Below are 22,919 nucleotides of genomic sequence, written 5' to 3'. Positions count from 1 at the left end.
CCTGGGGTGAGGAGAGTCAGGGGACTTATTAACCTCAAGGCAAAATAGGGAGGCCAGACCCACTCCCACTGGTGATGGGGGTCGCAGCTGAGGGGAAGTCAGGCAGCTCCAGGCTGTGGGGCCCTGAAGAGGATGGCTCTGTCCCCAGGAAGCCAGTTAGCAGCTCCCTGTTGCTGGCATGGGATGGAGTTGCTTCTCCCAGGGCCTAGGCACAGCAGCACGTTCCCACCTACCATTGCTGGGGTTGATGGAGACGTCGGAGCTGGGCACAGCCAGGCGGTAGGTGAGCTCCCCATTGCTGCCAGAGTCCCTGTCTGTGGCACTGACGGTGAGGATGGTGCTGCCTGCTGGCGTGTGCTCCAGCAATGTCACCTGAAAGGGAAGCAAAGCCCAGAATCATCAGACACCTGGGAATCATAGAACTGGAAGGGACCTCGAGAGGTCGTCTAGTCCAGTCCCCTGCACTCATGGCAGGACTAAGTAGTATCTAGACCATCCCTGACAGGTGTTTGTCTAACCTGCTCTTAAACATCTCCAATGAGGGAGATTCCACAACCTCCCTAGGCAGTTTATTCCAATGTTTAACCACCCTGACAGTTAGGAAGTTTTTCCTAATGTCCAGCCTAAACCGCCCTTGCTGCAATTTAAGCCCATTGCTTTTTGTCCTATCCTCAGAGGTTAAGAAGAACATTTTTTCTCCCTCCTCCTTGTAATAACCTTTTACGTACTTGAAAACTGTTCTCATGTCCCCTCTCAGGCTTCTCCTGGGGCTCACCCTGGAGCTCTGGCAATGGTGCCCGGTTTGGCAGGGGAATCACAGGCAGGGCGTGCCTGCCCTGGAAGCATCAGGCTCTGGACAGAGGCAGGCGCACCGGGTTGGGCAGCCCCACTTGTCTGACCCAGGATGGGGGAACAGCAGAATAGACGGGCACATTGGCTTGATCTGGCTAGAGTGCAGGATGCTAGTGTGTAAGGCCAGAAGGGTCCCACAGATCATCATGTCTGACCAGACCAGTTACTGCTGTCATGAGCCCAGTAACCTGTGAGTGGCTGAACCCCGCAAAGGTACGCAGGCTGGAGCCACAGCCATTAATGAGGCTGATCAACGTACAGGCCAACTAGGCACCATTCCTGGGGCCCAACCCACAGCCGTACAGTATGTTCACTGCAGCTGGGCTGGCGATGTGATGGCTCTACCAGACCAGCTGCCCATCCTGCTGCTGCTCATCATGACAAGGATTGCAATGCCAATTCCTACATTTGGTCTGTGTGTCCCGCTGTCATGACGGGGGAGGCCAGGCCCAGTTTGAGTGACTGGCATTGCAACACTGCCCTAGTCAGCAGGCCCCGAGCAGCAGCAGGATGAGCAACTGGTCCCGGTGGATCCACAGTATGGCCAGCCCAGCCATGGCAAGAGCACTGTACGGCTGGGTGTTGTTTTTCATAAGAAGGTAAGGGCCTGTAAGAGTATAGTGCCTATAGCCCACTGATGGGTTGTTCCAGCCTTGGGCATCAAGGGATGGAGAATCCATCACTTCTCCTGGTACTTGATTCCCATGGTTAATGCCTAATGCCCCTCACTGTTAACAATATGCACCTTACTAACACATACTCTGGTACAGAAAGGGTTTGAAAAATACAATAAATGCTGAACTGGATTGTCTAAACAGAAGGCGTGGTATGATAATCATACTTGGAAGCACCTCCCTGTAATGAATTTGCTTCTGCAGTTATGTCTCTTAATACACAATCTATGGGTTGAGACCAAGAATTTGCTACTGATGGTAAATCCTTTAAAAATGTGTAACATGCATGATTTTTGGAAGAAACTTTGGTACAGGCTAGGAGTAGTAACAAGGAAGTCCTGTAAGAATACTGCTTCTCAGCTAGTACCTGTAAACAGGCTTAGAGCTTGGCAAAGCAGAGAAAGCATAACCAATCTAGACGGCTGTGTGGAAGGGGAAACTGAGGCACACCACCTCATGGCACTGGTGGCTAAATGCCAAAACACCTACAGTCTAGAAGGTATTAATATCTACACTGTGTTAACCATGCTGTACAATAAAAGGCTTTCAGGAAACTTGGAAAAAGGAACCCAGAACTTTGTAAAAACATCTGTGGGTAACAATACAATTTTTGGTAACACTAAGAAATTAAATAACTAAGGGTACGTCCATACTACCCGCCCGGATCGGCGGGTAGCAATCGACTTCTTGGAGTTCGATATATCGCGTCTCATCTAGACGCGATATATCAAACTCCGAACGCGCTCCTGTCGACTCCGGAACTCCACCACCACGAACGGCGGTGGCGGAGTCGACGGGGGAGCCGCGGACGTCGATCCCGCGCCGTGAGGACGGGTAAGTAGTTCGAACTAAGGTAGTTCGACTTCAGCTATGCTATTCGCGTAGCTGAAGTTGCGTACCTTAGTTCGAACCCACCCCCCCCCAGTGTAGACCAGGCCTAAGCCCTAAAGAGAATTTCAGGCACACTGCCTTCGCATTAGTCAGTAACTAAACCTCTGGCAATAATCTAAGGAGGGAGGTGTGATATTACACCCCATATTATTCATAGAAATGTTATGATATGAAAGTGGCATAACTAAGATATGTTTTATGCAACATAGGTCATGTGAGATATCATTGGCAAGGTTATGATTTATTGAATAAGATTATCCAATTTGTATGCATGTATCATGTCTGTATCTGAAGTTAGAAATATTGACTATGTAATAATTACAACTGTGTTTTCACCTGAGGAACACCCCACCAGACATTATGCAAACAGCCTGGATGGGCCATTAGGAAGGACAATAGGACTTTGAAGATACTAATCTCCCTCCTGCCTGAGAAGTTTCCTGGGATGCTGATTTGACACTGCAGGGTCAGGTGATCGTGTCACCTGGTACTAGACCCCATCTGGGACATCTAGTGTTTTTCCATTAAGAGTGGGTGGAGGTCAAACTAGGAAACAAAGGATTCCCACCATATGCAAATCCTATTTAAGGCTGGGAAGTGAGTTAATCTTGGCTCTTCTCCACTGCCTCCCTGCCCAAAAAGGAAAACTGCTGAAAACACCTGAAGAAACAAAGGAACTAAGCTGGGGGAGGGGGAACAGGGCTGAGCCTAGGCGAGAAAGGTCAGCCTGTGAAGGGTATACCTGTAGATTTAAGCTGCAAGCAGTGCAGTTTACCTTCAATAAATTCTGCAACCTGCATAAAACAACATTTAGGGTGAGAAATTACTATTTGTAGCCCATTTCTTTAATGCATTAAGCCTAGTTTGCATGTGTATTTTATTTGCTCAGTAATCTGCTTTAATCTGTTTGTTATCCCTTATAATCACTTAAAATCTACCTTTTGTAGTTCAACTTTTTTGTTTATTCTAAAACCCAGTTTGTGCAATTCATAACTGGGGGCATGGGGCAAAAAGCTGTGCATATCTTCCTCTTCATTGAGGGAGGGAGGGAATTTCATGCTCTCTATACAGCGCAAGACAATACAATTTTGGGTTACACTCCAGAGAGGGTGTGCACCTGAGTGCCAGGCAATCCCCGAGCTGAGTCTTCCCATGCAGAGCTGATTGCAGATTCTGTGGCTAGATGTGTCCCTACCTCTGTGTGTGTGCACAGCAGGACAGGGTAAGGGAGCCCAGGCTGGTGGAATGGGTGGGCTCAGTGGGACCCCATATATCAGGTGGCACCCTGAAAGGGGGGGTCCAACCCATCATGGAAGGTTGTTAGGATGAAGAGGGGAAGGGAGGGCCTTGTGAGAGAGACTGGAAGAACTTGGCTTGTTAGCCTGGCAACACCAAGGCTGAGCGGAGACTCTGACTGCTGTCTCTAAATACACTGTAGGGGTAAATCCCGGGGAGAGAAGAGCTGTGGGTGCTAAAGGACAATGCTGACACAAGAACCAATGGGGACAAACTGGCCAGAAGTAAACTCAGGCTGGGAATCATAAGGTTTCTAACCACCAGAGGAGGGATGGCTTGGAGCAGCCTCCCAATCAGAGTAGTGGCTGCAAACAACCCAACTTGCTTTAAAATGGAACGGGATATGTTTGTGAACAGGAATATAGAATGAGCCTGCCTGGGCTAGCCAAGGACTGGACTCAGTAGGTTCTGTCCAGTCCTCATAAGGCAGGTTTTCCAGTCCTTTAGTCATTCTCGTGGCTCTTTTGTGAATCCTCCCCCATTGTTCAACATCCTTAGAATCCTAGAATATCAGGGTTGGAAGGGAGGTATCTAGTCCAACCCCCTGCTCAAAGCAGGACCAATCCCCAGATTTTTGCCACAGCTCCCTAAACAGCTCCCTCAAGGATTGAACTCACAAGCCTGTGTTTAGCAGGCCAGTGCTCAAACCACTGAGCTATCCCTCCTCCCTGAGTTATCCTTGTTGAATTGTGGGCACCAGAATTGAACTCGGGATTCCAACAGTGGCCACACCAGTGCCAATGGAGGTAATATAATCTCTTTGCTCCAGAGTCTCCAGTGTACGCATTCAAGGATTGCATTAGCCCTTTGTGCCCCAGTGTTACACTGGGAGATCATGCTGAGCTGCTTGTCCACTGTGACACCGAGATGCTGGTTTTCAGGGTACATGTCCCATACTGTCAATAGGGCTGGCAGTCCTGGGCCCTAGGTGCAGTGCACCAGTCTTTCACAGATGGGCCCATTGGCCAGATCCAAGGAGACAGAGAATACCAGTGGGTTTAACAGGAGAGATGGGCCGTAGACAGAGGTACATGCCATTGACCCAGGCAAATCTCTCTACCCTGACCCAAGTGGCACCCAGGAGTGGCCCAGGCACACGCAGGGGCAGGTCCCAATTTTCCAGAGGGCTGGTGCCAGTGTAGTAGCACTGGGTAGTACCTAGTAGAGGGTTCTACAATGTCTCTTTGTGTCTGTCTGTCCGTGGGGGGTGCTGGTGAGTGATGCTGGGCGGTACCTGGTGCAGGCTCTGGGGCGCATGTGTCTGTGGCAGGGGCGCTTGGGCAGTGCTTGGAGCGATACCTGGTGGGGCTCTGGGGCGCGTATCCCTGTGGCGGGGCGCTCGGGCAGTGCTCGGGCCGGTACCTGGTGCAGGCTCTGGGGCGTGTGTCCCTGTGGCAGGTCGCTGAGGCAGTGCTCGGGGCGATACCTGGTGGGGCTCTGGGGCGTGTATCCCTGTGGCGGGGTGCTCAGGCAGTGCTTGGGGCGGTACCTGGTGGGGCACTGGGACGTGTGTCCCTGTGGCAGGGGCACTCGGGCAGTGCTGGGGCGGTACCTGGTGGGGCTCTGGGGCGCGTATCCCTGTGGCAGGGCGCTCAGGCAGTGCTCGGGGCGGTACCTGGTGGGGCTCTGGGGCGCGTATCCCTGTGGCAGGGCGCTCAGGCAGTGCTCGGGGCGGTACCTGGTGGGGCACTGGGACGTGTGTCCCTGTGGCAGGGCGCTCAGGCAGTGCTCGGGGCAGTACTTGGTGCAGGCTCTGGGGCACGTGTCCCTGTGGCAGGTCGCTGAGGCAGTGCTCGGGGCGATACCTGGTGGGGCTCTGGGGCGCGTGTCCCTGTGGCAGGGGTGCTCAGGCAGTGCTCGGGGCGGTACCTGGTGGGGCACTGGGACGTGTGTCCCTGTGGCAGGGGTGCTCGGGCAGTGCTCAGGCCGGTACCTGGTGGGGCACTGGGACGTGTGTCCCTGTGGTAGGGCGCTCAGGCAGTGCTCGGGGCGGTACCTGGTGCAGGCTCTGGGGCGCGTGTGCCTGTGGCAGGGGTGCTCGGGCAATGCTCAGGGCGGTACCTGGTGGGGCACTGGGGCGCGTGTCCCTGTGGCAGGGGTGCTCGGGCAATGCTCAGGGCGGTACCTGGTGGGGCACTGGGGCACGTGTCCCTGTGGCAGGGGCGCTCGGGCAGTGCTCGTGGCGGTACCCGGTGGGGCTCTGGGGCACGTGTCACTGTGGCGGGGCGCTCGGGCAGTGCTGGGGTGGTACCTGGTGGGACTCTGAGGCGCGTGTGCCTGTGGCGGGGCGCTCAGGCAGTGCTGGGGTGGTACCTGGTGGGGCTCTGGGGCACGTATCCCTGTGGCGGGGCGCTCGGGCAGTGCTCAGGGCGGTGCCTGGTGGGACTCTGAGGCGCGTGTGCCTGTGGCAGGGGCACTCGGGCAGTGCTGGGGTGGTACCTGGTGGGGCTCTGGGGCACGTGCCCCTGTGGCAGGGCGCTCAGGCAGTGCTGGGGTGGTACCTGGTGGGGCTCTGAGGCACGTGTCCCTGTGTCAGGGCGCTCAGGCAGTGCTGGGGTGGTACCTGGTGGGGCTCTGGGGCGCGTGTCCCTGTGGCGGGGCGCTCGGGCAGTGCTCGTGGCGGTGCCTGGTGGGGCTCTGGGGCGCGTGTCCCTGTGGCAGGACTCTCGGGCAGTGCTCGGGGCGGTGCCTGGTGGGGCTCTGGGGCGCGTGTCCCTGTGGCGGGGCGCTCGGGCAGTGCTCAGGGCGATACCTGGTGGGGCTCTGGGGCGCGTGTCCCTGTGGCAGGGCTCTCGGGCAGTGCTCGGGGTGGTACCTGGTGGGGCACTGGGGCGCGTATCCCTGTGGCGGCGCGCTCGGGCAGTGCTCAGGGCGGTGCCTGGTGGGGCTCTGGGGCACGTGTCCCTGTGGCAGGGCGCTCAGGCAGTGCTGGGGTGGTACCTGGTGGGGCTCTGGGGCGCATGTCACTGTGGCAGGGGCGCTCGGGCAGTGCTCGGGGCGGTACCTGGTGGGGCTCTGGGGCGCGTGTGCCTTTGGCAGGGGTGCATGTCACTGTGGCAGGGGCGCTCGGGCAGTGCTCGGGGCGGTACCTGGTGGGGCTCTGGGGTGCATGTCACTGTAGCAGGGGTGCTCGGGCAGTGCTCGGGGCGGTACCTGGTGGGGCTCTGGGGCGCGTGTGCCTTTGGCAGCGGTGCTTGGGTAGTGCTCAGGGCGGTACCTGGTGGGGCTCTGAGGCGCTTGTCCCTGTGGCGGGGCACTCGGGCAGTGCTCGGGGCGGTACCTGGTGGGGCTCTGGGGTGCATGTCACTGTGGCAGGGGCGCTCGGGCAGTGCTCGGGGCGGTACCTGGTGGGGCTCTGGGGCGCATGTCACTGTGGCAGGTCGCTGAGGCAGTGCTCGGGGCGATACCTGGTGGGGCTCTGGGGCGCGTGTCCCTGTGGCAGGGGTGCTCAGGCAGTGCTCGGGGCGGTACCTGGTGGGGCACTGGGACGTGTGTCCCTGTGGCAGGGGTGCTCGGGCAGTGCTCAGGCCGGTACCTGGTGGGGCACTGGGACGTGTGTCCCTGTGGTAGGGCGCTCAGGCAGTGCTCGGGGCGGTACCTGGTGCAGGCTCTGGGGCGCGTGTGCCTGTGGCAGGGGTGCTCGGGCAATGCTCAGGGCGGTACCTGGTGGGGCACTGGGGCGCGTGTCCCTGTGGCAGGGGTGCTCGGGCAGTGCTCGTGGCGGTACCTGGTGCAGGCTCTGGGGCGCGTGTCCCTGTGGCAGGGCGCTCAGGCAGTGCTCGTGTCGGTACCTGGTGCAGGCTCTGGGGCGCATGTCACTGTGGCAGGGGCACTCGGGCAGTGCTCGGGGTGGTACCTGGTGGGGCACTGGGGCACGTGTCCCTGTGGCAGGGGCGCTCGGGCAGTGCTCGTGGCGGTACCCGGTGGGGCTCTGGGGCACGTGTCACTGTGGCGGGGCGCTCGGGCAGTGCTGGGGTGGTACCTGGTGGGACTCTGAGGCCCGTGTGCCCTGGCGCGGGCGCAGGCAGTGTGCTGTGGTGGTGGTGGGTGGGGGGCTGGGGCACGTATCCTGGCGGGCGCTCGGGCAGTGCTCAGGGCGGTGCCTGGTGGGACTCTGAGGCGCGTGTGCCTGTGGCAGGGCCCAACGGCCAGTGAAGGGGTGGTACCTGGTGGGGCACTGGGGCACGTGACCCTGTGGCAGGGCGCTCAGGCAGTGCTGGGGTGGTACCTGGTGGGGCTCTGAGGCACGTGTCCCGGTGGGAGGGCGCTCAGGCAGTGCTGGGGTGGTACCTGGTGGGGCTCTGGGGCACGTGTCACTGTGGCGGGGCGCTCGGGCAGTGCTCATGGCGGTGCCTGGTGGGGCTCTGGGGCGCGTGTCCCTGTGGCAGGACTCTCGGGCAGTGCTCGGGGCGGTGCCTGGTGGGGCTCTGGGGCGCGTGTCCCTGTGGCGGGGCGCTCGGGCAGTGCTCAGGGCGATACCTGGTGGGGCTCTGGGGCGCGTGTCCCTGTGGCAGGGCTCTCGGGCAGTGCTCGGGGCGGTACCTGGTGGGGCACTGGGGCGCGTATCCCTGTGGCGGGGCGCTCGGGCAGTGCTCAGGGCGGTGCCTGGTGGGGCTCTGGGGCACGTGCCCCTGTGGCAGGGCGCTCAGGCAGTGCTGGGGTGGTACCTGGTGGGGCTCTGGGGTGCATGTCACTGTGGCAGGGGCGCTCGGGCAGTGCTCGGGGCGGTACCTGGTGGGGCTCTGGGGCACGTGTCCCTGTGGCAGGGCGCTCAGGCAGTGCTGGGGTGGTACCTGGTGGAACTCTGGGGCACATGTCACTGTGGCAGGGGCGCTCGGGCAGTGCTCGGGGCGGTACCCGGTGGGGCTCTGGGGTGCATGTCACTGTGGCAGGGGCGCTCGGGCAGTGCTCGGGGCGGTACCTGGTGGGGCTCTGGGGCGCATGTCACTGTGGCAGGGGCGCTCGGGCAGTGCTCGGGGCGGTACCTGGTGGGGCTCTGAGGCGCTTGTCCCTGTGGCGGGGCACTCGGGCAGTGCTCGGGGCGGTACCTGGTGGGGCTCTGGGGCGCATGTCCCTGTGGCAGGGCGCTCGGGCAGTGCTCGGGGCGGTACCCGGTGGGGCTCTGGGGCGCGTGTCCCTGTGGCGGGGCACTCGGGCAGTGCTCGGGGCGGTACCTGGTGGGGCTCTGGGGCGCATGTCACTGTGGCAGGGGCGCTCGGGCAGTGCTCGGGGCGGTACCTGGTGGGGCTCTGGGGCACGTATCCCTGTGGCGGGGCGCTCAGGCAGTGCTCGGGCCGGTACCTGGTGGGGCACTGGGACGTGTGTCCCTGTGGCGGGGCGCTTGGGCAGTGCTCGGGGCGGTACCTGGTGGGGCTCTGGGGCGCATGTCCCTGTGGCAGGGGCTCTCTGGCAGTGCTCAGGGCGGTACCCGGTGGGGCTCTGGGGTGCATGTCACTGTGGCGGGGCACTCGGGCAGTGCTCGGGGCGGTACCTGGTGGGGCTCTGGGGCGCATGTCACTGTGGCAGGTGTGCTTGGGTAGTGCTCAGGGCGGTACCTGGTGGGGCTCTGAGGCGCGTGTCCCTGTGGCGGGGCGCTCGGGCAGTGCTCAGGGCGATACCTGGTGGGGCTCTGGGGCGCATGTCACTGTGGCGGGGCACTCGGGCAGTGCTCAGGGCGGTACCTGGTGGGGCTCTGGGGTGCATGTCACTGTGACAGGGGCTCTCGGGCAGTGCTCGGGGCGGTACCTGGTGCAGGCTCTGGGGTGCATGTCCCTGTGGTAGGCGCAATAGTTCAGTGCTTGGCACAGTACCTGGTAGAGGCCCTGGCTGAAGGTGGGCGCGTTGTCGTTGATATCTTCCACGATGACAGTGAGGTTGGCCTCAGTCTCGTGCCGGGAGTCGGAGGAGCGGATGGTTAGGACATAATGGCTGCACTGCTCGTAGTCCAGTGGTGCTGTTAGGGCAATGCGGCCCCCGTAGCGCAGGATGCTGAAGGTTCCTGCTGCGCCCCCATCCGGCACCAGCGTGTAGGAGAGCGCTGGGCCTGAGTCCACGTCGTTCCCCGTCACCTGGGTGATCTCAGTGCCCAGCAGGGTGTCTGCAGGAGGGGTGCCATGTCAGCAGCCCACAGCCTCAGTGCTGGGAGTCCTGCCCCCCTCCAGAAGAGCTGAGAGGGAACCACTGCGGCAGGGCTCTTTGTATGGGGGACAGGAACCCAGCTCAGCACTGACCCAGAAGGGGATGCCATGTTACCTGGCGCCTATAGGGAAAGGCAGTGACGTGTGGGGACAGAGGGAGCTCCAGCAGGGAGAAGCCCGGGCTGACATGGGGCGGGAGGGCAGGGGGCTCCTGTGAGGGGAGCTGGGGCTGGTGACGGGGGTAGGCAGTGATGGAAGGGTAGCTAGGGCTGATGAGCAGGAGTGACTTGGTGTGGGCGGGAAAAGAGGTGTGGGGCTCTAGTTGTGGGGTGCCAGGATTGGCAGGGGGAGCAGGCGAGGGAAGCTTGGGGCTGACTGACAGGAGGGCACCACTCTGGGATGTGGGCTTCAGCCACCCATGACCAGCCCCTCTCCAGTGACAGGGCTACAGCCAGAGCCCAGGGCCCAGGCCAGAGGCTCTGCAGGAAGGTGCCCTGGTGCCCCCCAGGGCTGTGCGAGGGGCTACCCTGTCTTGTCCGACAGCACCCAGCCAGTACCCGGCAAGAGGGGCACTCTGGGCTGCAGCTCTGTGGTTAAGCTCCAAGTCTATAGTTAGAGTCCTCCAGGAGTCTCTCTAGAGACCTTAACTAGAGCAGCACCCTGAGGCAATGGGACAAGGAGTTGAGGATTCATGTAAATTAGTCTTTACGTATTAATTGATATGCAAATCCCAGGATTGCACAGGTAGCAGGGTTTGAGCCCTCACCGTGCTCGCCTCCATGCTACCCTACCCCCACCCTGTGCCCCACTTACTCTCGGGCACCCGCACCTCCCAGGGCGGGGGGATGGTGGGGCTGTTATCATTAACGTCCATCACCACCACGGTCAGCGTGGCCGAGCCAATGAGGGGCGGGTTCCCTCTGTCCATCGCAGTCACCACCAGCCTGCATGGCAGAGACAAAGCCGCAGGATCAGCATCGCGCAGGACCCTGTGCACCCGCATGCACACTGGAAGGAGATGCATAATGCCCAGAGAGTGTGGGTTGTGTGGGGGATGCATGGAGCCCCGGGTGTGTGGGCTGGGTGCTCAGAGTGTGGGCTGAGTGGGGGATTCACGGTGCCCCAGGTGCGTGAGCTGGGTGCTCAGAGTGTGCAGGGCGTTAGGGGATTCACGGTGCCCCGGGTGTGTGGGCTGGGTGCTCAGAGTGTGGGCTGTGCGGGGGATGCACAGTGCCCCGGGTGTGTGGGCTGGGTGCTCAGAGGGGGAGGGTGTTAGTGGATGCATGGGGCCCTGGGTGTGTGGGCTGGATGCTCAGAGTGTGGGGGCCTTAAGGAATTCACAGAGCCTCGGCTGTGTGGGCTAGGTGCTCAGAGTGTGGGCTGTGTGGGGGATGCACGGTGCCCCAGGTGCATGGGCTGGGTGTTCGGAGTGGGTGGGTGTTAGGGGATGCATGGGGCCCTGGGTGTGTGGGCTGGGTGCTCAGAGTGTGGGCTGTGCGGGGGATGCATGGTGCCCCGGGTGTGTGGGCTGGGTGCTCAGAGGGGGAGGGTGTTAGTGGATGCATGGGGCCCTGGGTGTGTGGGCTGGGTGCTCAGAGTGTGGGGGCGTTAAGGAATTCACAGAGCCTCGGCTGTGTGGGCTAGGTGCTCAGAGTGTGGGCTGTGTGGGGGATGCACGGTGCCCCAGGTGCATGGGCTGGGTGTTCGGAGTGGGTGGGTGTTAGGGGATGCATGGGGCCCTGGGTGTGTGGGCTGGGTGCTCAGTGTGGGGGGTGTTAGGGGATACACAGAGCCCTGCATGTGTGGGCTGGTGTCACAATATAACTGCCCCCCGCCCCCTCCCCCCGCGAGGGACCCCTGGGTAAGCAGTTTAGCACTGTACATTGCTAGCACTTGTATATGTAGTAGAGTGCATTGTGGGATGGCTTGAACGTGTGAGTGTGATGTAAAAGGTTTCTTTGCAGGTTACAAGAGGCCGTAGAGAGAGGAAGGGAGAAGGAAATGGGTTAACTCGACGCTTCAGCTAGGTTCGAAGATAAGACACTGACTTCAGCCCAAGGCCACGGCACACAACCGACTCTTGGCTGCCTGCCAAGAAAGATGGGGGCCTGAATTCCAACTCCGACCAGCCATGAGAAAGGAGGATTTAGCTGAACAGAACTGCAGGGGCTGTGAAAACTAGTAAGACAGCAAAGGCCAGTGAGGGGGAAAACAACAGTCTTGCGTCCCTGAAGCTGGTGTGTTTTGGGAAAGCTGAGAAAGCCGCAGACAGCTGGTTTAAACTGGTACACAAAGCACGGGGGACAAAGGTCCCTAAACAAAATTCCCCCAGAAAAACCCAGGACTTAAAAATCCTCTCAAAAGCTAAAGCAGGTCGGAGATCAACAGCAGACCCTAAATGGCCTGTACACAGGACAGAACTCTCATCCACCCTTCCCCCCCTTCTTCTTATGTTACACCCAGGCTTGGCCAGCCTTGGGTTGTGCGTGTGTGAGTATGAAAGTGGGTTATGGCACAGGCACTAACGCTTTCTTCCTTCCTTTGAGCGACATGGGAAGCACCAAGCACTCACCGCTGTTATTTTATTAATAAAGCTTTAAAACTTAGTCACTTGGTGTGCTCTTTCATCTCCTCCCCTAACAATCCTGCGGCCTCAGCCTAATCACCTGACGCCTCAGACAAACTGGTAACAAAAAAATCTGTCACATTTTTGGTGGAGAATTGCCGGGGGTGAGGGGCACTGCAAAGCGCACCAACTGTTCTGTCCTTAATATTTCATGTTGGCCTGCCCAGCACTGGGCCTTTCATGTTAAAAAAATTGTAATAAAGGTATGTTCATCCTCAGTCGTAGCAGGGCTAAAAAAGAAATAAAGGTTTTGCATTCCTTTCTCCACCACAGTCCAATCTGGGTGGCAAAAAAAAAAAAAGTTGCAAATGGGTATACCCCCAGTCGTAGTATGGCAGGTGTCATAAACAGATAGTAAAGGGTTAACAAGCTCAGTAACCTGACGAACACCTGACCAAAGGACCAATCAAGGGACAAGATAATTTCAAATCTCTGTGGAGGGAAGCTTTTGTCTGTGTCCTTTGTTTGGGTTGCCGTTCTCTTTTTGGATCTAAGAGAGGCCAGACATATCTTCAAGCTCTCCAAGTTCTCCTGAAGTATTTTCTTCTATTCAGTATAGTGAGTATTAGAAAGGCGGTTTAGTCTTATAATTAATTTCTACATTTGCAATTGTGTGTTTGCTGAAGAAATATCTTTATTTCTGTTTGCTGTTACTTTGATTATTCTGAGAAAGGGGAGGGGGGAAGCCTCTCCAGGTTTATAGCTAGACCCTGTATATTTTCCATCTTGGTGTTATAGAGATAGTGTACTTTCTTTCTTTCTTTTAATAAAATCCTTTTCTTTTTAGAGCTTGATTGATTTCTTCCCTTGTTTGGATTTTCAGGGGAAGGGGAGGGGGAAAAGTGAATCCCTCTTTGTCTGATTCAATAAGTTTGAATCAAGGTATCTCTCCTAAGGACTAGGAGAGGGGAGGGGGGAAGGAGGTGGGGGAAATAGGTTATTTCCCTTTGTGTTGAGATTCAAGGAGTTTGGATCTGTGTTCCCCAGGGAAAGTTTGGGGGAACACGGAGTGTGCCAGACACTAACAAACTGGCTGGTGGCAGCGTACCAGATCTAAACTAGGATTTTAGTTTAGAGGAGTCCATGCAGGTCCCCATCCTGTGGACGCTAACGTTCAAAGTGGGGAACAAACCTATGACATGGTAGGCAGCGGCTGGGATGTATTAAGAACCAGGAGCCATTGAGAGATATTTTCTCCCTCTAGAGCAGGGAAGCAGCCTGAGAAAGGAGGGGGCGGGTAGAGGTATTCAGTTTCTAACAAGGTATTGTTAGGAGATTTCCAGCTGGGCTACGTTGGAAGGTACTTAGCAAATTGCTAGAAACAGGACAAACCAGTTTTTTTGGTCTTTGCTCAGACAGCAAACAGCTAACACCATTTGCAAATGAAAAGTTTTGTTTTCTTTTTATTCAGTCGGGAGTAGAAAGGGGTAGGAACTTGTAATCCAAGCAACTGAACCAAGCAACACAGGTAGTTCACTGACTGCAGAGGGGTGTGGCCAGCACCAGAAGGCACACAAACATGAGTAACAGTGAAACAGTTGACAAACTCAACCTGGCCAGGCTGGAGGCTGCAGAAAAAGACAAAGAACATCAGAGACGAATGGAACTATTCAATGCAGAAATGGCCAGGGAAGAAGCTGCTCACAAGAGAGAAATGGAGAAACAACAAGCCAGACAGGCTGACCACAGGAGACAAATGGAGTTAAAAGAAAAAGAACTAGAAATCCAGAAGCAGGCTCTGGAATTAGAAAAGGCTAAGCAGAATGTTCCTGCCAACCCCAACAACCCTTCTCCAGGCACTGTTCCCCACCCCAGGACATTTCCCACCTACAGGGCAGGTGATGACACTGAGGCCTTCTCGGAAAATTTTGAAAGAACCTGCCATGGGTACAGCATCCCTGAAGACCAGTACATGATAGGGGTTACGGTGGATGAAAAGCTGAATATGAGTCAACAGTGTGCCCTTGTTGCCAAGAAGGCTAATGGCATTTTGGGTTGTATAAGTAGGGGCATTTCCAGCAGATCGAGGGATGTGATCATTCCTGTCTACTCAGCAGTGGTGAGGCCTCATTTGGAGTACTGTGTCCAGTTTTGGGCCCCACACTACAAGAAGGATGAGGATAAATTGGAGAGAGTCCAGCGGAGGGCAACAAAAATGATTAGGGGGCTGGAGCACATGATTTATGAGGAGAGGCTGAGGGAACTGGGATTGTTTAGTCTGCAGAAGAGAAGAATGAGGGGGGATTTGATAGCTGCTTTCAACTACCTGAAAGGGGGTTCCAAAGAGGATGGATCTAGACTGTTCTCAGTGGTAGAAGATGACAGAACAAGGAGTAATGGTCTCAAGTTGCAGAGGGGGAGGTTTAGGTTGGACATTAGGAAAAACTTTTTCACTAGTAGGGTGGTGAAGAACTGGAATGGGTTACCTAGGGAGGTAGTGGAATCTCCTTCCTTAGAGGTTTTTAAGGTCAGGCTTGACAAAGCCCTGGCTGGGATGATTTAGTTGGGTTTGGTCCTGCTTTGAGCAGGGGGTTGGACTAGATGACCTCCTGAGGTCCCTTCCAACCCTGAGATTCTATGATTCTATGATAGAGCTGAGGCCACGGCTCAGTGGACCCTTAGCAGAAGTGGCAGCTGAAATGCCTAAGGAAAACATGAACAATTATAAACTGTTTCAAACAAAGGCCAGAATCAGGATGGGGCTAACACCTGAACATGCCCATTGGCGGTTCAGAGCCCTAAAGTGGAAACCAGATGTGTCATTCCCCAGACATGCCTACTACATTAGAAAGAATTGGGATGCATGGATGTCAGGACTAAAGATTCAATCTCTAGAAGATCTGGCCCACCTGATGCAAATGGAACAGTTCTTAGATGGTATTCCTGAGGAAATAGAATGGTACATCCTAAATAAAAAGCCCAAGGATGTAACAGAGACAGTGGGAATTGGAGGCGAATGGATGGACCTAGCAGAAAAGAAAAAAGCTACTATCAAAGGGAGTGAATATAACAAGGGACAAGCTGACAATAAATCCTACCACCAGGGGCCACCCAAGATCCCAGCTACAACTCAAGGAAAGCCTCAAACCACCTTCAGTCCCACCTCACCAGCCTCCAGCAACCCACCTCGGCCCAGTGACCCGTCAGCTGGACGATGTTTTAAATGTAATGAACTGGGACATATAAAGGCCAACTGCCCCAAGAACCCCAGTCGAGTACAGTCCATTACACCATCATCACACCAAGGATCCCCAGGCCCAGATATCTCTCAAATAGCCCCGGAGCGCAGGGAAACCTTGAGAGTGGGCGGGAAGAAGGTTACCGTGTGGAGAGACACCGGGGCACACGTCTCAGTTATCCACCAGTCCTTAGTGGACCCAAAATTCATCAACCCCGAGGTCAAAATCACAATTTCTCCATTCATATCAAAATCTGTAACCTTACCTACAGCTGAATTGCCTGTCCAGTACAAGGGCTGGTCAGGAAAGTGGACTTTTGCTGTCTGTGACAATTCTTCCATCCCCATGCTACTGGGGGAAGACTTGGCCAACCATGTGGAGCTGGCCAAGAGGGGGGGAGTGGTCACCCGCAGCCAGGCCAAACAGGCTTCCACTCTCATCCCTGTTCCTGAGCTGTCCACCAGGGCCCCGTCTGTGTTACCAGAGACCCAGACAGAGGTGGTGGAACCAGATCCCATGCCAACAACTACAACAGCCATAGTACATCCAGTCCCAGACCCGGAACTGGAAGGACAACCAGCGGCAGAACCATTGCCAGCACTGACGCCAGCGCTTGCAAACCCGTCTCCAAACCCGACGCCAGCGGGCGTGAACTGGCAGAAGCAGCAGACAACCCTACCCAAGAGGCTCAGCCAGAGCCTGAAATATCACCTAGTACACCAGCGGAGAGCGGTCCACAGTCAACGGAAACAACCTCATCACCTACATTGCTTCCAGAGGGACCAAGCCCAAGTCCACAGTCTACGGAGGGACTGGTGTCTCCAGCCTCAAGGGAACAGTTCCAGACTGAGCAAGAAGCCGATGACAGCCTTAAGAAAGCTTGGGCGGCGGCACGGAGCAACCCACCGCCTCTCAGCTCTTCTAACCGATCCCGGTTTGTTGTAAGACAAGGACTTTTATATAAGGAGATTCTTTCTGGTGGACACCAGGAAGGCTGGCATCCTCAAAAACAGTTGGTAGTTCCAACTAAGTACCGGGAGCAGCTCTTAAGCTTGGCCCATGATCATCCCAGTGGTCATTCTGGGGTGAACAGAACCAAGGACAGGTTGGGGAAGTCCTTCCACTGGGAGGGGATGGGTAAGGACGTTGCCAAGTATGTCCGGTCTTGTGAGGTATACCAAAAGGTAGGAAAGCCCCAAGACCAGGTCAAGGCCCCTCTCCAGCCACTCCCCATAATTGAGGTCCCATTTCAGCGAGTAGCTGTGGATATTATGGGTCCTTTCCCAAAGAAGACCCCCAGAGGAAAACAATACATACTGACTTTTGTGGACTTTGCTACCAGATGGCCGGAAGCAGTAGCTCTAAGCAACACCAGGGCTAAAACTGTGTGCCAGGCCTTAACGGACATTTTTGCCAGGGTAGGTTGGCCCTCCGACATTCTTACAGATTCGGGAACAAATTTCCTGTCAGGGGCCATGAAAGACCTGTGGGAAGCTCATGGGGTGAATCACTTGGTTGCCACCCCGTACCACCACCAAACCAATGGCCTGGTGGAAAGGTTTAATGGAACTTTGGGGGCCATGATACGTAAATTTGTAAATGAACACTCCAGTGATTGGGATCTAGTGTTGCAGCAGTTGCTGTTTGCCTACAGGGCTGTACCACATCCCAGTTTAGGGTTCTCACCATTTGAGCTTGTGTATGGCCACGAGGTTAAGGGGCCATTACAGTTGGTGAAGCAGCAATGGGAGGGGTTTACACCTTCTCCAGGAACTAACATTCTGGACTTTGTAAGCAACCTACAAAACACCCTCCGCCATTCTTTGGGCCTTGCTAAAGAAAACCTAAAGGATGCTCAAGCAGAGCAAAAGGCATGGTATGATAGACATACCAGAGAGCGTTCCTTCAAAGTAGGAGACCAGGTTATGGTCTTGAAAGCGCAACAGGCCCATAAGATGGAAGAGTCATGGGAAGGACCATTCATGGTCCAGGAGCGCCTGGGAGCTGTTAACTACCTCATAGCATTTCCTAATTCTTCCTTAAAGCCTAAAGTGTACCATGTTAACTCTCTAAAGCCCTTTTATTCCAGAGACTTACAGGTTTATCAGTTTACAGCCCAGGGAGCAGATGACGCTGAGTGGCCTGAAGGTGTCTACTACGAAGGGAAAAGTAATGGTGGTGTGGAAGAGGTGACCCTCTCCACAACCCTGGAACGTCTACAGCGGCAACAGATCAAGGCCACCCCAGGTTCTCAGCCACCCCAGGATGGACTGACCGAACATACCACACCATTAACACAGGTAATGCTCACCCAATTAGAACCCCACCCTACCGGGTGTCACCACATGCCCAAGTTGCTATTGAACGGGAGATCCAAAACATGCTAGAGATGGGTATCATCCGCTCTTCTAACAGTGCATGGGCATCTCCAGTGGTTCTAGTTCCCAAACCAGATGGGGAAATACGCTTTTGCATGGACTACCATAAGCTAAATACTGTAACTCACCCCGACAACTATCCAATGTCACGCACCGATAAGCTATTGGAGAAACTGGGACGTGCCCAGTTCATCTCTACATTAGATTTAACCAAGGGGTACTGGCAAGTACCACTAGATGAACCCGCCAAAGAAAAGTCAGCATTCATCACCCATGCAGGGGTGTATGAATTTAATGTGCTTCCGTTCGGACTACGAAATGCACCCGCCACCTTCCAAAGGCTGGTAAATGGTCTACTAGCAGGATTGGGAGAATGTGCAGTTGCAGACCTCGATGATGTGGCCATTTTTTCTGATTCCTGGCCAGAACACCTAGAACACCTGGAAACGGTCTTTGAGCGCATCAGGCAGGCAGGACTAACTGTTAAGGCCAAAAAGTGTCAAATAGGCCAAAACAGAGTGACTTACCTAGGGCACCAGGTGGGTCGAGGAACCATAAACCCCCTACAGGCCAAGGTGGAGGCTATCCAAAAGTGGCCTGTCCCAAGGTCAAAAAAACAGGTCCAATCCTTCTTAGGCTTGGCCGTATATTACAGGCGATTTGTACCACACTACAGCCAAATCGCTGCCCCACTAACTGATCTAACCAGAAAAACACAGCCAAATGCAGTTAAGTGGACTGAGGAGTGTCAGAAAGCCTTTACCCAGCTTAAGGCGACGCTCATGTCTGACCCTGTGTTAAGGGCCCCGGACTTTGACAAACCCTTCCTAGTAACCACTGATGCATCTGAGCGTGGGGTAGGAGTGGAAGGACCGGATCACAACTTCCATCCTGTCGTGTTTCTCAGCAAGAAACTGTCTGAGAGGGAAAGCCACTGGTCCATCAGTGAAAAAGAATGTTACGCCATTGTGTATGCCCTGGAAAAGCTATGCCCATACGTTTGGGGATGGCGGTTCCAGCTACAAACCGACAATGCTGCGCTAAAGTGGCTTCATACTGCCAAGGGAAACAACAAAAAACTTCTCCGATGGAGTTTAGTTCTCCAAGGCTTTGATTTTGAAATTCAACACATTTCAGGAGCTTCCAACAAAGTAGCTGATGCACTCTCTCGTGAAAGTTTCCCAGAATCAAATGGTTAAAAAGTGTTCTTGAAATGTGAAAAATCTTGTTGTTTACATACTTAGTAGTATATGTAATGGTGCAGGTGTTTTTATTAATCTGTTTCTTTTAAAGTTCTAGGAAGAAATCACAGCCAGTGTGGTTACCCTACTGTCTGCGATTTGGGGGGCGTGTCATAAACAGATAGTAAAGGGTTAACAAGCTCAGTAACCTGATGGACACCTGACCAAAGGACCAATCAGGGGACAAGATAATTTCAAATCTCTGTGGAGGGAAGCTTTTGTCTGTGTCCTTTGTTTGGGTTGCCGTTCTCTTTTTGGATCTAAGAGAGGCCAGACATATCTTCAAGCTCTCCAAGTTTTCCTGAAGTATTTTGTTCTATTCAGTATAGTGAGTATTAGAAAGACGGTTTAGTCTTATAATTAATTTCTACATTTGCAATTGTGTGTTTGCTGAAGAAATATCTTTATTTCTGTTTGCTGTTACTTTGATTATTTTGAGAAAGGAGGGGGGGGGGAAGCCTCTCCAGGTTTATAGCTAGACCCTGTATATTTTCCATCTTGGTGTTATAGAGATAGTGTACTTTCTTTCTTTCTTTTAATAAAATCCTTTTCTTTTTAGAGCTTGATTGATTTCTTCCCTTGTTTGGATTTTCAGGGGAAGGGGAGGGGGGAAAAGTGAATCCCTCTTTGTCTGATTCAATAAGTTTGAATCAAGGTATCTCTCCTAAGGACTAGGAGAGGGGAGGGGGGAAGGAGGTGGGGGAAATAGGTTATTTCCCTTTGTGTTGAGATTCAAGTAGTTTGGATCTGTGTCCCCAGGGAAAGTTTGGGGGAACACGGAGTGTGCCAGACACTAACAAACTGGCTGGTGGCAGCGTACCAGATCTAAACTAGGATTTTAGTTTAGAGGAGTCCATGCAGGTCCCCATCTTGTGGACGCTAAAGTTCAAAGTGGGGAACAAACCTATGACAGCAGGGCAATAGAAAAAAGCTTAGCAATCCTCTCTCCATGCTGGTAAAATCCTCGGTGCATACACCCTCTGCTGTAGCATAACTACACATAAAAAAACCCTTCAAATTTCTCGCTCTGCCCCAGGGGGGGTTTTGCGTGGGGTGTATAAACCCTCAGTGCTAAAGGCCAAATAATACAAAAAAAAGCTTAGCATTCCTCCCTCTGGCCCAGTGGGGTCACATTGTAAGCCCCGGTGCTGGCTTGGGCAGCGTAAAATCTTAAGTAACTAAAAATTTTTAAAAGCAGTACCAACAAAGTGTAACATGTTTAAAAAACAAAAGGGTATCTGCGGACTCGGGAGTTCCGCAGTCATGGGCAATGGCATCAACAAGGCGGTCAAAGATAAACGCACAGGCATTAAAAAGCGCAAACACAAAAGTCCGGCTGCCCGGCCCGCTGGGGTCACAAAAAGCTGGTAAACTTAATGCCTGTGCCACAAAAAAGGCAGCAAAAAACAAAACCAAACCCTGTTGCCTCTTTCAAAGGGGGGTAAAAACCCCTCCTGGTTGGAGAGGGCTCTCACCAAGGTGAAATACAATCCCTGGGGTCTGTGACAAAGCTTCAAAAAAGCTGCATACTTGGCAAAATTTATTAAACCTGTATGCCAAGTATAAAAGGCAAAAAAGTAAAAACTTGGGGGCAGCTGTAAAATTAGTATAAATTTTTATGCTTTGTACAATTGTGGGCACAACAAAATTATATTAAAAAATCATAAAAAATATGTTCAAGCAATATTTTCTATATAAAACCCAACCCTAAAAAATATAAAAATATAAGCAAATAGTAGTAGCACCTATGCAAAAAATATTAAAAAAAAAACAAACAAAAGGGGTGGGGGCTAGTTAAAAAGCCCACCCTCCTTGCTAAATTGGTAGTAAAACAAAGCCTATGTCCATTAAAAAAAACAGTGCAGCAAAAAACCCAAAATCAGGCCCAAACAAGCAGGCAAGCAAAAAACCAACAAAAAAACAAAAAAAAACCCCAGGCCCAAACAAGCAGGGAGGCTACAAATAAAAAAAATTAAAAACAGGTTAAAAGCCCTAAGGGCATAATAGAAAAAGTAAAAAAAAAAAATTAAGTGCAAACATAAAAAATTCAAATATCTAAAATAGTATTTAAAATGGTAAAATCTAAGTTAATTAAGGTGTCATTTAAAAAAATAAACAAATAATTAAAAAATAAAATAAAAAGTTAACTCTGCAAAAGCTAAAAAAAATTAAGCAGTTAAACTTTATAAAAATATTAAAATAAAATATTATAAAAAAATCTTGGTTTCTTTGCAGCCATTCTCAAAAAAACAAAGGGCCCTTTTCCAAAAAATCTGTCACACTGGGTGCTCAGAATGTGGGGGATGTTAGGGGATTCACAGAGCCCTGGTTGTGTGGGCTGGGTGCTCAGAGTGTGTGGGGCATTAGAGAATTCACGGAGCCCCAGATGTGTGGGCTGGGTGCTCAGAGTGTGTGTGTGGGGGGGCGGTATTAGGGCATGCACAGAGCCCTGGTTGTGTGCAGGGCGTTAGAAAATTCACGGAGCCCCAGATGTATGGGCTGGGTTCTCGGAGTGTGTGTGGGAATGTTAGGGGATGCACAGAGCCTCGGGTGTGTGGGCTGGGTGCTCAGAGTGTGCGGGGTGTTAGGGGTTTCATGGAGTCCCGGGTGTGTGAGCTGTGGTGTGTGTGGGGTACCAGTACACATGGGCTGTGGGACAGGAGGGTGCATAGTGTCCAGAGTGAATAGGCTGGAGGGATGCATCATGCCCTGAGTGTGTGGGCTGTGGGGGAAATGGGGGCATGATGCCCAGAGGGCATGGGCTTTAGGGAGCTGCATGGTACTTACAGGGTGTGGGCTGTGGGGAGGTGCACGGTGCCCAGAGAGTGTGGGCTGTGGGGAGGTGCATGGTGCCCAGTTTGTGGGCTATGCGTGGGGTGGTGGTCTCAGTGCTCAGTTTGTGTGGGCTATGGGGAAGGTGCATGGTGTCCAGAGGGTGTGGGCTGTGGGGAGGTGCATGGTGCTTACAGGATGTGGGCTGTGGGGAGGTGCGTGGTGCCCAGAGGGAGTGGGCTATAGGGGGTCGTTGCATGGGGCCCATGGGGACCATGCATTGTGTCCGGTTTGTGTGGGCCGTGGAGGGTCTTTGCATTGTGCTCATAGGGTGTAGGCTGTGGGGAGGCTGTGTGTATGGTGCCCAGAGTATATGAGCTGTGGGGGGGCCACGGTGCCTGGAGTTTGTGGGCTGTAGGGCAGGCATGATGACCAGTGTGTGGTCTGTGTGAGGGGTGGTTATATAGTGTCCAGAGGGTGTGGGAGAAGTAGATATATGGGTGATTGGGCATGTGGTGCCCAGAGAGCTTGGGATGGGGGGGCATGGTGCCCAGTGGGAATGGTGCTCAGAGTGTGTAGCTTGGCAAGAGGAGTGGGGGATGCCCAGAGTATTCAGGCAAAGCAGATATGTGGTGCCTGGAAATTCTTTGTGGTGCCAGCCCCAAGTACAAGTGAGAGTCGCAGAGTTTATGGCCAGACGGGTCCATCAGATCTTGTCTGAATTGCTGCATCGCACATGCCAGCGATGCCCACCCAGTTTCTCTGTGTATGGAGCCCAGTGACTTGAGGTCGGCTAAATTTTGCTAACACAGACAGAATGGATGTGAAGACACCAAGAGATGGAGAATTCCCCACTTCCCATGGGCCTCGTTC

The 22,919-nt window shown here is 54.1% G+C and overlaps 1 protein-coding gene across 3 annotated transcripts in view; it reads right to left on the bottom strand.

Moving 5' to 3' along the window:
- Positions 1-22,919, bottom strand: part of DCHS1 (dachsous cadherin-related 1) — a 153,246-nt gene that overhangs the window by 4,754 nt on the left and 125,573 nt on the right. For all 3 annotated transcript variants that reach the window (XM_039497313.1, XM_039497304.1, XM_039497321.1), the window contains exons 18-20: positions 10,664-10,794; positions 9,524-9,810; positions 234-372 (exon numbers count right to left, since the gene is read on the bottom strand). In XM_039497313.1, the coding sequence (XP_039353247.1) occupies positions 234-372; positions 9,524-9,810; positions 10,664-10,794 (557 nt within the window). The remainder of the gene's footprint in view (positions 1-233; positions 373-9,523; positions 9,811-10,663; positions 10,795-22,919) is intronic.

Source organism: Mauremys reevesii, linkage group 1, assembly GCF_016161935.1.
Source record: "Mauremys reevesii isolate NIE-2019 linkage group 1, ASM1616193v1, whole genome shotgun sequence".
In the NCBI taxonomy this organism is placed as follows: Eukaryota; Metazoa; Chordata; order Testudines; family Geoemydidae; genus Mauremys; species Mauremys reevesii.
Note: the sequence above shows the minus strand (reverse complement) of the source record. Positions and strands in the feature narration are given on the sequence as shown.